The sequence below is a fragment of the Salmo salar genome, chromosome ssa22, assembly GCF_905237065.1.
Source record: "Salmo salar chromosome ssa22, Ssal_v3.1, whole genome shotgun sequence".
NCBI classification, from domain to species: domain Eukaryota; kingdom Metazoa; phylum Chordata; class Actinopteri; order Salmoniformes; family Salmonidae; genus Salmo; species Salmo salar.
The window spans coordinates 8,925,582-8,937,015 of NC_059463.1; the positions used below are offsets into that span (position 1 = coordinate 8,925,582).

Here is an 11,434-nt window from a genome sequence, read left to right on the forward strand (position 1 = left end):
TTTAAGAGGAGGGATGACCTTAATGTATGTCAAGTAGAGGCACTATGGGCTCAGGTACATCTGCCTCACCAGGCAGCCATCAATAAGGGATCGTAGCTTTCACTGGGATTCACCTGGTCATGGAAAGAGCAGGTGTTCTCAATGTTTTTTATACTCAATGTATAGCTCTTATTTGAATTGAATGTAATATCTTATTTTGTTCTTGTCTGTAACTGTTCTGTTCTTTGTCATGTATTTCTAAGTTTTATGTGGACCCCAGGAAGAATAGCTGCTACATGTGCAGTAGTTAATGGGGATCCTAATAAACTAAACTAAACTGGTTTAGGATCAGATAAGGCCAGGGCCGGTCCTGGCCATTCTGCCACCCTAGGCGAGACAAAAATATTGCAGCTGCCCCCCACCCCACTGCATAACTAGAATAGTCACAGTAAGCAAAATTACGTTGAAAAGACGTCTAAAATACGTATTTTCCAGGCATTGAAGTTAGGTTCAATTTAGGTTCTGAATGAAAGGTGAAAATATGTATTTTCCCGGACATTGAGAATAAGTATTTTTCTGGATGTTGAAAATACATATTTTCCAGATGTAGAAATCTGGTTAATTTTCGGTTCTGAATGTAAGTCGAAAATACGTAATTTATAGACATCTATGTTTGGACCAAAATAAGCCCGGTCTAGACTGGACCAAATCTGAATCAAACATAGAGACTTGGTCCAGACCAAAGATCTATGTCTGCAGACATTGAAATCAAGGCCTATGTTTGGGTCAAATCGAGGCTGGTCCAGACCGGACCAAAAGCCAACGTCTGTGGACGTGGAAATCAAGGCTGGTTTGGACTACACCAATAAAGAGATGGCTGGTCTTGACAGGACCAAAAAAAGACATCCAAAAGACGTCGGCGTCGGTCCGTGCTTACTGGGGAGTAGCCTACCTTGTCGGCCTAGAATGGAATTTTATGAATACCCATCCATGTGTTAGGCCCACCGTTTGTAAAACAGGCCGTTGCATTGGCTTTATTAGTCCTGATTCCTGTGACTAATCAATTTGGTTATTTAAGCTCTGAATATCAGCTACCCAATTTTAGCAGGAGTTATCCTGAGCCTATTTGCAATGTGTTTACACAGTGGGAAATGCAGAAGTGTTTTCTTTTTCACTGTGATCAGCTCGTCAAAAATGTACGGATACAAACTTGAAACCACTGATGATGACAATGTAGCACACGGGTGAAACTCCTGTACAGCAGTTGTGAGTAGCCTGATTATCAATTCCATATTGTCCATTTTACTTCAACCTGTCCTGTTTTTAGGATATGTTGTTTGTTAATATGTCCGCAAATGTTTTATTTGATTGGGCACCATTTAGGTTAAGCTATTTGATCTGAGAAACCTGCATGATGTAAAAAGTGTTAGTCTCATTGTCATATATTTCATCTCCAGCCTGTAGGCTACAGAAAATGCCACATACTCTTTCTACCATATACTATATCTGCTGCTACATGATTTATGTTAGTTGGATGGAATGTTGGTGGAGCGTGGCAGCAATTTGTCTCTCCAATAGCACCCTGTAGAGACGCGCTGGGAATGGACATACAAAATATTTTGCACCCCTGTCTTTGACAAAGTGGGCACTGCTTATCTTATTTGACACATCCGGCCGTGTTTGGGAGTCCCATAGGGCGGCACACAATTGGCCCAGTGTCGTCCGGGTTTGGCCGGGGTAGGCCGTCATTGTAAATAAGAATTTGTTCTTAACTGACTTGCCTAGTTAAATAAAAGTTAAATAAAAAAATACAAATAAAATTATCACAAGGCGGCATCAGTGCTCACCTAAAAAGCCCATATGCCACTGGTTGAGAGAAATTGTCATTGTTTTTAGGCAGAATTATATGAGGTTTTATGGTGCGTCTTGGTCAGTTTAGCTCAGAAAATGCTGCTTAATCCTGCCTTAATCCTGCCTAATGAGCGGGCCAGCCTTGGATAGGGACAAAGTAGTGGAATAGTGGTGAGGTTTTACCTCCAACGTATGTTTGCGGACCGCCATAATACCATAGAAGAAGACCCCCACTCCTTGTTAATTCTCAAAACCCATTGGATAGAAAGCCAGAGGTCCCGCCCCTCTGACCTCCTCCAATGGGTTTTGAGAATAAGGCAGGAGAGATTATTGACAGGAAACAGAGACCGTGGAGCATGTATTGCTACAGTGTGGGCAGTATCAGAGGGAAAGAGAGACGCTGAGATCTAGTATGACAGAGAAGGGGATACAGTAAATTAGTTTAGAGTATATTGAGTTGAACGTCATTCGATGTAGTCTCAAATATTTTGTTATCTTTTTTAAGAGCAACAGGGCTGGCATGTAGATTTAGTTTTTCCCTGTCTCTAGCCCACACTCCAGTACAGTAGGTGGCGGTAATGCACCATAACGTTGGATGCCAACTTCCGATAAATCCCACCGAAGAAGAAGACGACGCGAGACTCTAACCTCTCGCTCCTTTCCAGAAAATTCAGCGTGACTGACGTTTCGTGTCTCTATAGACTTAAAGTAAGTTCATCTTTATAATACGTTTTAGACCATAAACAGTTGATTCAGTGTTTGCAGTATTATAGTTAAGTTGTACTAACGTTCAACTATATTGTCAGAAGTCATTCTGTACAACAAGAAAATGTAGTACTTTAGCAAATAAAGAGCACGTGCTAGTGTTCAAAGCTAAGGCAGAGGAGCTAACGTAAGCGAGCTACACTAGCTGCTAACATGACACCATTGTATGAAATTGCATGAGCACCACGAACACATGTTACTCTCTTTATCTGTATGTGAAATCTTGCTTCTTTCATAACATTTTTACTATTACCCTTTTGTTGCAGCATTGACTTGAGTTTTCACGTGTCATGAGTCTAGTGAAATGCTAACTTAATAGCCAGTTAGTTATTAGCCGCGCATGCTCCGATACTGTCCCTCTGGTGCTTGGGCGGCATGCTAGCTATGCATTTATGACAGTAACATGGTCTTTATTAGTTACCACGGTCATAATTATTGCAAAACCCCAGCTATTTAAAAAAATATATATATACCCTTAGCGTAACCCTAACTTTAACCACACTGCTAGCCTTATGCCTAAATTTAAATTAAGACTAAAAAGCAACTGTTTCATAATATAGAGCTAATTATGACTTTGTAGCTGTGGTAACTAGTGACAACCTTAGTTTGGTAAACGCTGAACTAGCCAACTAAGTTCTGGGGACCCCAAGGGGTGCACATTTATTTTTTTGCCCTAGCACTAACTAGACAGCTGATTGAAATTGTTATAGTGTGGACACTATATAAATAATGACATGGTTATTATTGGCATTGACCGTGACCTTCCCCCTTTGATGATGTCATCACTAAGAGTCAGATCTGTGCAATGTGATTCTACCACCGGTTGAGTGGGCTATATAGTTCTGCTATTTTTGTACCGTTTGTACCTGGCTGTACACCTTTTAGTTATTGGGTTGAAAGTAATATTGAAATGCGTGTGGGCATTCCTTGTCAAGTTACTACAGAAATATTCAAAGCTTGATGGTGATTTTTTTTTTTTAAGTCCCCATGACTGAGTTTTGGAAACCCTGGGCTAGGTAACAGACATTCAAGAAATGACCAGTATTTTATTAATTAACTGATGCAAGAATGTAGATTATACTCAGTGTTTTCCTCTAGTGCTGCTATACAGCTGTTTATGGACACATTTTCAGCTGAGTACTTTTTCCACTTTGCTAGTCAGGAAAAAGTCTGCCGAGAACTCTCCTGCTAGAAAGCACAATATGCATATTCTAGCAATCTATTTATAGGACAGGTGCCTGTCAGTCACAAAGTGAGCTGACAGGGAAACGGCTGGTTTGACAGTCTCTGTCCTGCCTCTCGGTACCTGGGTAAGTATTGTGTGGGCTGTTGTTGCAGTCAAATGTCTTTATATAGGAGGAGAGAGCACACTAATGCCAACTGACACATTGGCCGTGAGACCCATTTGACCCTCTTCACATGCTCACATGGCGCTCCTTATTTCTCAAGCATTGAGGGACGTACTGCTTTAATTTTCTAATTAATCTGCTATATGCAGTGCATAAACTTTTCAATTGTGCCTCAATCATTTTTGAATTCGGAACATATAATATGCGCTTGCAATTCCACATAAACATTGTAACCGCAGCAGCTTCACCAGGGAGAGCCATCATTTTCTTTCCACTGCACTAAACTGCAGCAGATTGAAGCTTGTGGTTGGTTTAGTGAGGGTTGGGGACCAAGTCAATTGGATGCACGTTGGTGAGGAAATTCCCCAAATGATTTGAGTGTAGCCACGGCAGACTAGACAGGCGTGTTTGTTCCCTGCTGATCAAATTTTATGGCCTGAATACATAGTGCCAACTGTAAAGTTTGGTGGAAGAGGAATAATGGTCTGGGGCTGTTTTTTCCATGGTTCGGGCTTGGCCCCTTAGTTCCAGTGAAAGGAAATCTTAACGCTACAGCATACAATTACATTCTAGATGATTGTGTTTCCAACTATGTGGCAACAGTTTGGGGAAGGCCCTTTACTGTTTCAGCATGACAATGCTCCTGTGCACAAAGTGAGGTCCATGCAGAAATGGTTTGTCGAGATTGGTGTGGAAGAACTTGACTGGCCTGCACAGATCCCTTTTCAACCTCTGCCTGACCGAGTCTAATACCTATATGTTTCAAGCTGACCACCATAGTCCCTGTGCCCAAGAAAGTGAAGGTAACCTGCCTAAATGACTATCGCCCCTTGGCACTCATGTCGGTAGCTGTGAAGTGCTTTGAAAGGCTGGTCACGGCTCACATCAATACCAGCATCCTGGAGACCCTAGACCCACTCCAATTCGCATACCGCCCCAACAGATTCACAGATGACGCAATCTCAATCACACTACACATTGCCCTTTCCCACCTGGACAAAAGGAACACCTATGTGAGAATACTGTTCATTGACTACAGCTCAGCGTTCAACACCATAATGCCCACATAGCTCATCACTAAGCTAAGGACCCTGTGACTAAACACCTCCCTCTGCAACTGGATCCTGGACTTCCTGACTGGCCGCCTCCAGGTGGTAAGGGTAGGCAACAACACATCTGCCACGCTGATCCTCAGCACAGGGGCCCCTCCTGTACTCAGTTCACCCACTACTGCCTGGCCAAGCACGACTCAACACATTAAGTTTGATGACGACACAACAGTGGTAGGCCCGATCACCGACAACGATGAGACAGCCTATGGGGAGGAGTTCAAAGACCTGGCCGTGTGGTGCCAGGACAACAACCTCTCCAACATGAGCAAGAAAAAGGAGCTGATCATGGACTACAGGATATGGAGGGCCGTACATCGATGGGGCTGTAGTGGAGCGGGTCGAGAGTTTCCATCACCAACAAACTATCATGGTCCCAACACACCAAGACACACAACGACAACACCTTTGCCCCCCAGTAGACTGAAAAGATTTGGCATGGGTCCCCAGATCCTCAAAGTTATACAGCTGCACCATCGAGAGCATCCTGACCGGTTGCATCACTGCCTGGTATGGCAACTGCTTGGCAGCCAACCGTAAGGCGCTACAGAGGGTAGTGCGTACGGCCCAGTACATCACTGGGGCCAAGCTTCTGCCATCCAGGACCTATATACTAGGCGTGTCAGAGGAAGCCCCAAAAAATTTTCAAAGCCTCCAGTCACCCAAGTCATATTGTTCTCTCTGCTACCACATGGCAATCGGTACCGGAGTGCCAAGTCTAGGTTCAAAAGGCTCCTTAACAGCTTCTACCCCCAAGCCATAAGACTGCTGAACAATTAATCAAATGGCCACCCGGAGTGTTTACATTGCCCCCCCTTAACTATTTCTTGACCTGCATTGTTTAAGGGCTTGTAAGTAAACATTTCACGGTAACGTCTACACCTGTTGTATTCGGCGCATGTGACAAATACAATTTCATTTGATTTAATATATTTATTTATTTTTAAAAAATTGGATAGAAGACTAAAAACACCCGGAGATCGTCTCCAAGTGATTCCCACTCATAATAGAGACGTGATCGTATACAAATGTAAGCAAGATTTGAAAGTATTAGGTTATAGTCAAATAGTATATCTGTTTTCAGAATGTTTTGTAATTAGCTTTTTTTTTTAAAGAATTGCCATTGGGGTTTACCCAGACCCCCAACCCCACCGACTAGGGGTGAAGCCAAAGGCAATATCACTCCCAAGATGTTATTGTCAATCTTCAAAAGTGCCCAGGGAGCATGAATTTGAACGTCCCATATAATGTGGTAACGATGAGTCGAAGTCATTTAGTCTATTGTTTTCTGACACGTTCATGTATTTTCTTTACTGGCCTATCGGGTGAAAGTCGTGCTATTTGTATTTGAGCGAGTCCTAACTTCTCAAGCAGGCTGATGCCTTCACACAGCAAACGCAAGCTCTCCAGAGCAAAAAGAAAAGTGCCCATCAATCTACTTGCTCAGCTTATTTATTTTAAGGAAAGTGATTTACAAAAGTTAACCTTCTTCAATAGTGAACATAAATAGCAAATTGCTGGCTACTGTTGCAAAAAGAAAGCTAAAAAAGACACCTGGCATTCATCCTGGCTAGCCTACTGTAGCCATGTCGATATCAGTGTTGACAATGGAGTAGTCAGTCAACTGCTGCTTTCTGTGTAGCAAAGCCCATGTTTAACACCTGCTTCATTCTTCAATCATACCTGTATTGCAGATAGCTGAGAAAATAACTCTTAAAGACCATGTGTTTATCTTATTCTACAACAGCTGATGAATAACACTGTAAAAGTGTGAAAACATTTGATCAGTGTTATTTCCTGGTAGTTGCTGGTTGAAAATACATTATAGTATTAGAATGTACCAGAGGCCACCAAAATAAAGCTTGTTCTGTAAACATACGGGGGAGCCTGCCTTACTACTATTTCTATTTGGCTGGGTACTCCATGTGCTTGTGGAAAACACTGTAGCCATTGCTAATTAGGCTACTCATATCTCACATGGACTCTGGGTAAGGCCAACTTGAATATCCACAGAATGCATGTCACGTATCCACAGAATGCATGTCACGTAGACCAATATAGTTTATAATCCAACTAATCGTTTTTTTCTTATCCATATCTCTTGCAGAATGCGTTACGTGGCCGCTTACCTCCTGGCTGTGCTCGGTGGCAACACTAGCCCCTCCTCAAAGGACATCAAGAACATCCTGGGGAGTGTTGGAATCGAGGCCGAAGCTGAGCGCCTAGACAAGGTATGGCACCATTTAGGGAGATGCTGTCTTGTTAAGATAAAACTGATTTACTTTTGTTTCCTTGGACACTGTTGCACGATGGAGGCCTCGGTTTACACATTAACTGATGATTAGAACCTGAATTTGTTTTCACAGGTTGTCAGTGAATTAAATGGAAAAGACATCAATGAAGTCATGAACTCTGGTGAGGCATTTTCCCTTATGTCTTTGATTTGACTCGTGAATTCATGCATGGTCATAGCTACAGAATTGTTCATGTTACAGAATTGTTCATGTTACAGATTGGCTAACGGAAAGCATCGCAAGGAATTTTTCAACTAACCTGTTCTTGGTGATACTTTCTTTGTTCTGGATTCAGTATATACCAGAGATTATTCAGAAAGATATTAAATCCAGGTTTTATATCGAATGAGAAATGCCTCTTGCATGTGTGTAGATCTTTGTTTTTGGTTGCACTGTGTGATGCACTGTCATCTACTTCTACACGCGTCCGCATCGTGTAGAAATGACTAGTTCCTGCAAAGATGTTGGGAAATGCAAGATGTCTGGTAGCTAAAATGGCGAGGGAACTGCTCACTGTGCAAAACGTGGATTTAATATCTTTCTTTATATTCTTAGATTTTTGAAGAACCACCTGCAACTGTGCACGGACATTTATAAGATACTCTTTTTACCGAATCAAAAACGAAGAACATATCGCCAAGAACGGGTTATGTTTTCATTAGCCAATCTGTAACGGGTTCGGAGCAATAGATACCGTACATCCTGTTAACAATTCTGTAGCTCATTATGCCTGATTTACTGTTGGCTGAGATATTTCCCCAGTACTTCTTGGTTCGGCACTATAGTGTGATTGGCTTTGGTCTACGGCTGACCCCATTTAGTCGACTGGTCGATTGTTTGGTCGATAGGCTGTTAGTCAACCAAGATTTATTTTGTCGAACAGTAGCAATTTATAAATAAATAAAAATACACCTGTCGGATTCCCCCTGAGTGGACTGATCCATTGTGGAGGCCGTGGGGATGGCACAGTCCAAGACGTGCTACTGAAATTGTATATGGTTATATTACATAAGAACAATGGCGCAACACTTATAAAAAAATATATATACATATTTTATAACATGTGCGTTCTCCCTCATTGGGTAGCGATTGCTGTTTGACGGCTTTTCCTAGACCATGTTGCTCTGTGCATAATGTTAAAGTTAACCAGCATATTGGTGTTGAGAACAATGCTGTGGAAGCAGCAGCAGCAGAATGAGATGAGAAAACAGCAGTGGCCTAAGAAAAGTAAGGAGAGAGGAAACCCCAACTATATTAGGTCAATAATCAATTGCCTCACTGTTAAATGTGCCTGGCTTCATAAATCATCAATATATATACAGAAATAAGACAGATCCTGCTTCTGTTGCCTGTTTGAGTATTTGGTTAATAGCTTACTGATTCCATGAGCACCAAGCCTCGCACAACGACATGGCAAGTAAACCATTTCGCCTTTTCGGCTGTTTTAAATTTTTTTGCTTTGGGTAAAATAAAGGCTTTACCAAACAACTTCTGGTATTATTTATTTCCTGTTTACCATGTTCAAAATTGTCGTAAAAATTATATTTATAATAATAACACTCCTTTTGTTGTTGTTATTATGATCATAAGTAATCATTATCATTAGTAGGCTTAGTATAGCAGCCTTGTATAACCACCATCGAGCTGTAGGCCTAAGAGCACATCCTCTTTTAGTCTTAATACCGTGACTTACTTAGGCCTATATTTCAAAATATAGGCTACTGTATCAATCATTCATTCCTTCATGTTGTTCATGATTTAAAATGCAATGAAGCATTTTAGTTTGACAACAAAATAAAGTGAGCCTTGAATAATTAGCTTATACAATAAATAAACCGTTCCATTTCGGGGAAAACTTTACAACAGACTCTCTGGTACGCTTATACTTAGTGTTTACATTGTTCCAAGCGGCCAGAAATTAAATGAATCCATACAGCACCAGTTTGGCACACACAATATGCAGGCAGCGCTTGCTCCTTACCCTTTTGTTGATCTTCAGTATTTTCCACAACTATTCACATTTATTCCACGCATCTACCTGCTGAGCAACCCTTAAATATTCCCCCGTTTCGAGTTTATTTGTCATGTCCTCTGCATCCATTTTGCTGTCACGTTGAGTTATTTATAAGCAATTTATTGATGTGATTATGATATGCTATAGGTTAGGCCCTATGGTTTCCTATTCGGATGGGATTAGTTTTACTGGGGGAGGTCGGATAATGTAATTATGTGCACTAGCACAAAACACCACATCTGTAATTTTTGTCCTGTCCGACTCTGTCAATACATGGCAGGAAAGTAACAATTCCAGCCAGAATAACCTACTGTTTTTTTTGTTTGTTGCAAACTCCAAGGTCCTTTGATGGTACTAGCCCCGTGTGAATCAACATCCCTGTGTTTTGAGAAATGTCTGAATCGATAAATTTAACTAAATGCTGCGCATAACCTATATGAATGGCCTACATGTAGCCTATCAACTTGCAGTGAATGCATTTTTTTGTTTTGTGCGTATTAATTGAATATTGCCAAATGCATCAGAAACAAATATTGAGCCTATTTAACGCAACCCTTGCTGTTTAGTAGATTGCAAAGCAGCATATAACCGAGCTAAACGTTTGGAAATGATAAGTTAACTTTCCATCCATTGCCTTAAAATGCATCTCAAGTGCAATTGCACTGTTTAGTTCACATCTAAAGGCTGGAGGGCATTTAGGGCATACTGCGGATCGCTAAAATATCCTAATGATTATGATCACACTTCCTCAATTCAAATATGATGGCGACACTATAGGAAAGATGGTCGGTATGGTTTAGAAACTCGGGAACCAAGCTAGAGTTATCAATGTGGCCCGATCACCTGGGCATGTTGAAATACTGTATCTTCGCGCCTAGAATAAAAACTTCCAGGCTTCCGTCATAACTGTCAATTTATTTGAAAAAAAAGAGAGAATTACGGGGGCAGTTTGGGGGGAAAAAACTAATCCTGTCCAAATCATCCTCTGGAATAACGGACATTCTGAAGTAATAATTTCATAACCAACGTTCTCTAGTAATATTAGTCCCGTGCGAATAGGTTTTTGGTCACGTGCATGCAATGCATACATGTCACGTAAAGAGAGCAAGGGTTGAGGGAATAGGGAATGTTTTTCCTAAACATATTGGGGATTTCGGTAACAGAACTTTTCAGTCAGAAATGGATGTAATTATTTTTCAGTTTCCCCAACACGGACAGCGCGATAAACACTTTGTTCTGTGGTGGTCGCTGCAGCAGGGAGGAGAGGCATCGGGTGCTAGTCAGTCAGTCACTCACTGTCTTTCTTGCACAGCAAGTCTGAGCCCGGCACTATCAAATCAATTGGTGGTCGGATTCCCTCTAGTCATTTGTGTCTTAATTATTTCATCAAACCATTAGACAAGTTCAGTGAATATTGTTGATTTAATTAAAACACATAGGATGTGTAAATATATGGAAAAATACACGTTAAAAAATGTAGACCAATCGATTGGTCAAAAGAACAGACGACTCTTGATCCCAAAAAATGTTTTTGCCAGGGACAGCCCTACTTTGGTCTATAGATTGCATATAGGCACAAATGTCTTCACGTTAATTTATTGCCTGTCAATGAATTGGTCCTTTTTGCTTTGCAGGCCTCTCTAAGTTGGCCTCGGTGCCAGCAGGTGGTGCTGTGGCAGCTCCTGTAGCTGGCGCTGCAGCTGGCACTGCTCCTGTTGCTGGTAAGATCAATCTCTCATGTCCCTCCTTTTCTCACATCACATTCCACAATATTATAGGGAGCCAAACATTTCAATCTTTGAAAATAATTGCATTAAACATAATTTGAGGAAAATGCTTGTGCTTGATATTAGACACTTATTGCATTTCTGGAAATTAACTACGCGTTTTGCGGATAGACTCCCAAACATGAAGCTAACCTATGTTTGTGTCTGCAGCGGAAGAGAAAAAGGAGGAGAAGAAAGAGGAATCTGAAGAGGGATCTGATGACGACATGGGATTCGGCCTCTTTGATTAATTTTTCTTCCGTGAGAAGTGGAAAAAAACAATAAAATTTGAAATTGTTACCAGAAA

General features: G+C 41.3%; 1 protein-coding gene across 2 annotated transcripts; it reads left to right on the forward strand.

The window, feature by feature from the left end:
* The first annotated feature begins 2,155 nt into the window (after positions 1-2,155).
* Positions 2,156-11,434, forward strand: rla2 (ribosomal protein, large P2, like 1-2). Of its 2 annotated transcripts, none has more exons than XM_014165823.2 (5): positions 2,156-2,538; positions 7,161-7,284; positions 7,399-7,468; positions 10,996-11,082; positions 11,299-11,434. In XM_014165823.2, exons 2-5 carry the CDS (start codon positions 7,162-7,164, stop codon positions 11,376-11,378), a joined length of 360 nt encoding a protein of 119 aa, XP_014021298.1. In that variant the 5' UTR covers positions 2,156-2,538; position 7,161; the 3' UTR covers positions 11,379-11,434. The 2 variants fall into 2 exon arrangements, with proteins under 2 accessions (XP_014021298.1, NP_001133207.1); NM_001139735.1 differs by having other exon boundaries at positions 2,508-2,538; positions 7,420-7,468.

Coding starts and splice junctions, on each gene's coding strand:
- rla2 (XM_014165823.2), top strand. CDS start 7,162: ATGCGTTACGTGGCCGCTTACCTCCTGGCTGTGCTCGGTGGCAACACT. Junction 7,285..7,398: donor AAGCTGAGCGCCTAGACAAG/GTATGGCACCAT, acceptor ACTGATGATTAG/AACCTGAATTTGTTTTCACA. Junction 7,469..10,995: donor CAATGAAGTCATGAACTCTG/GTGAGGCATTTT, acceptor TTTGCTTTGCAG/GCCTCTCTAAGTTGGCCTCG.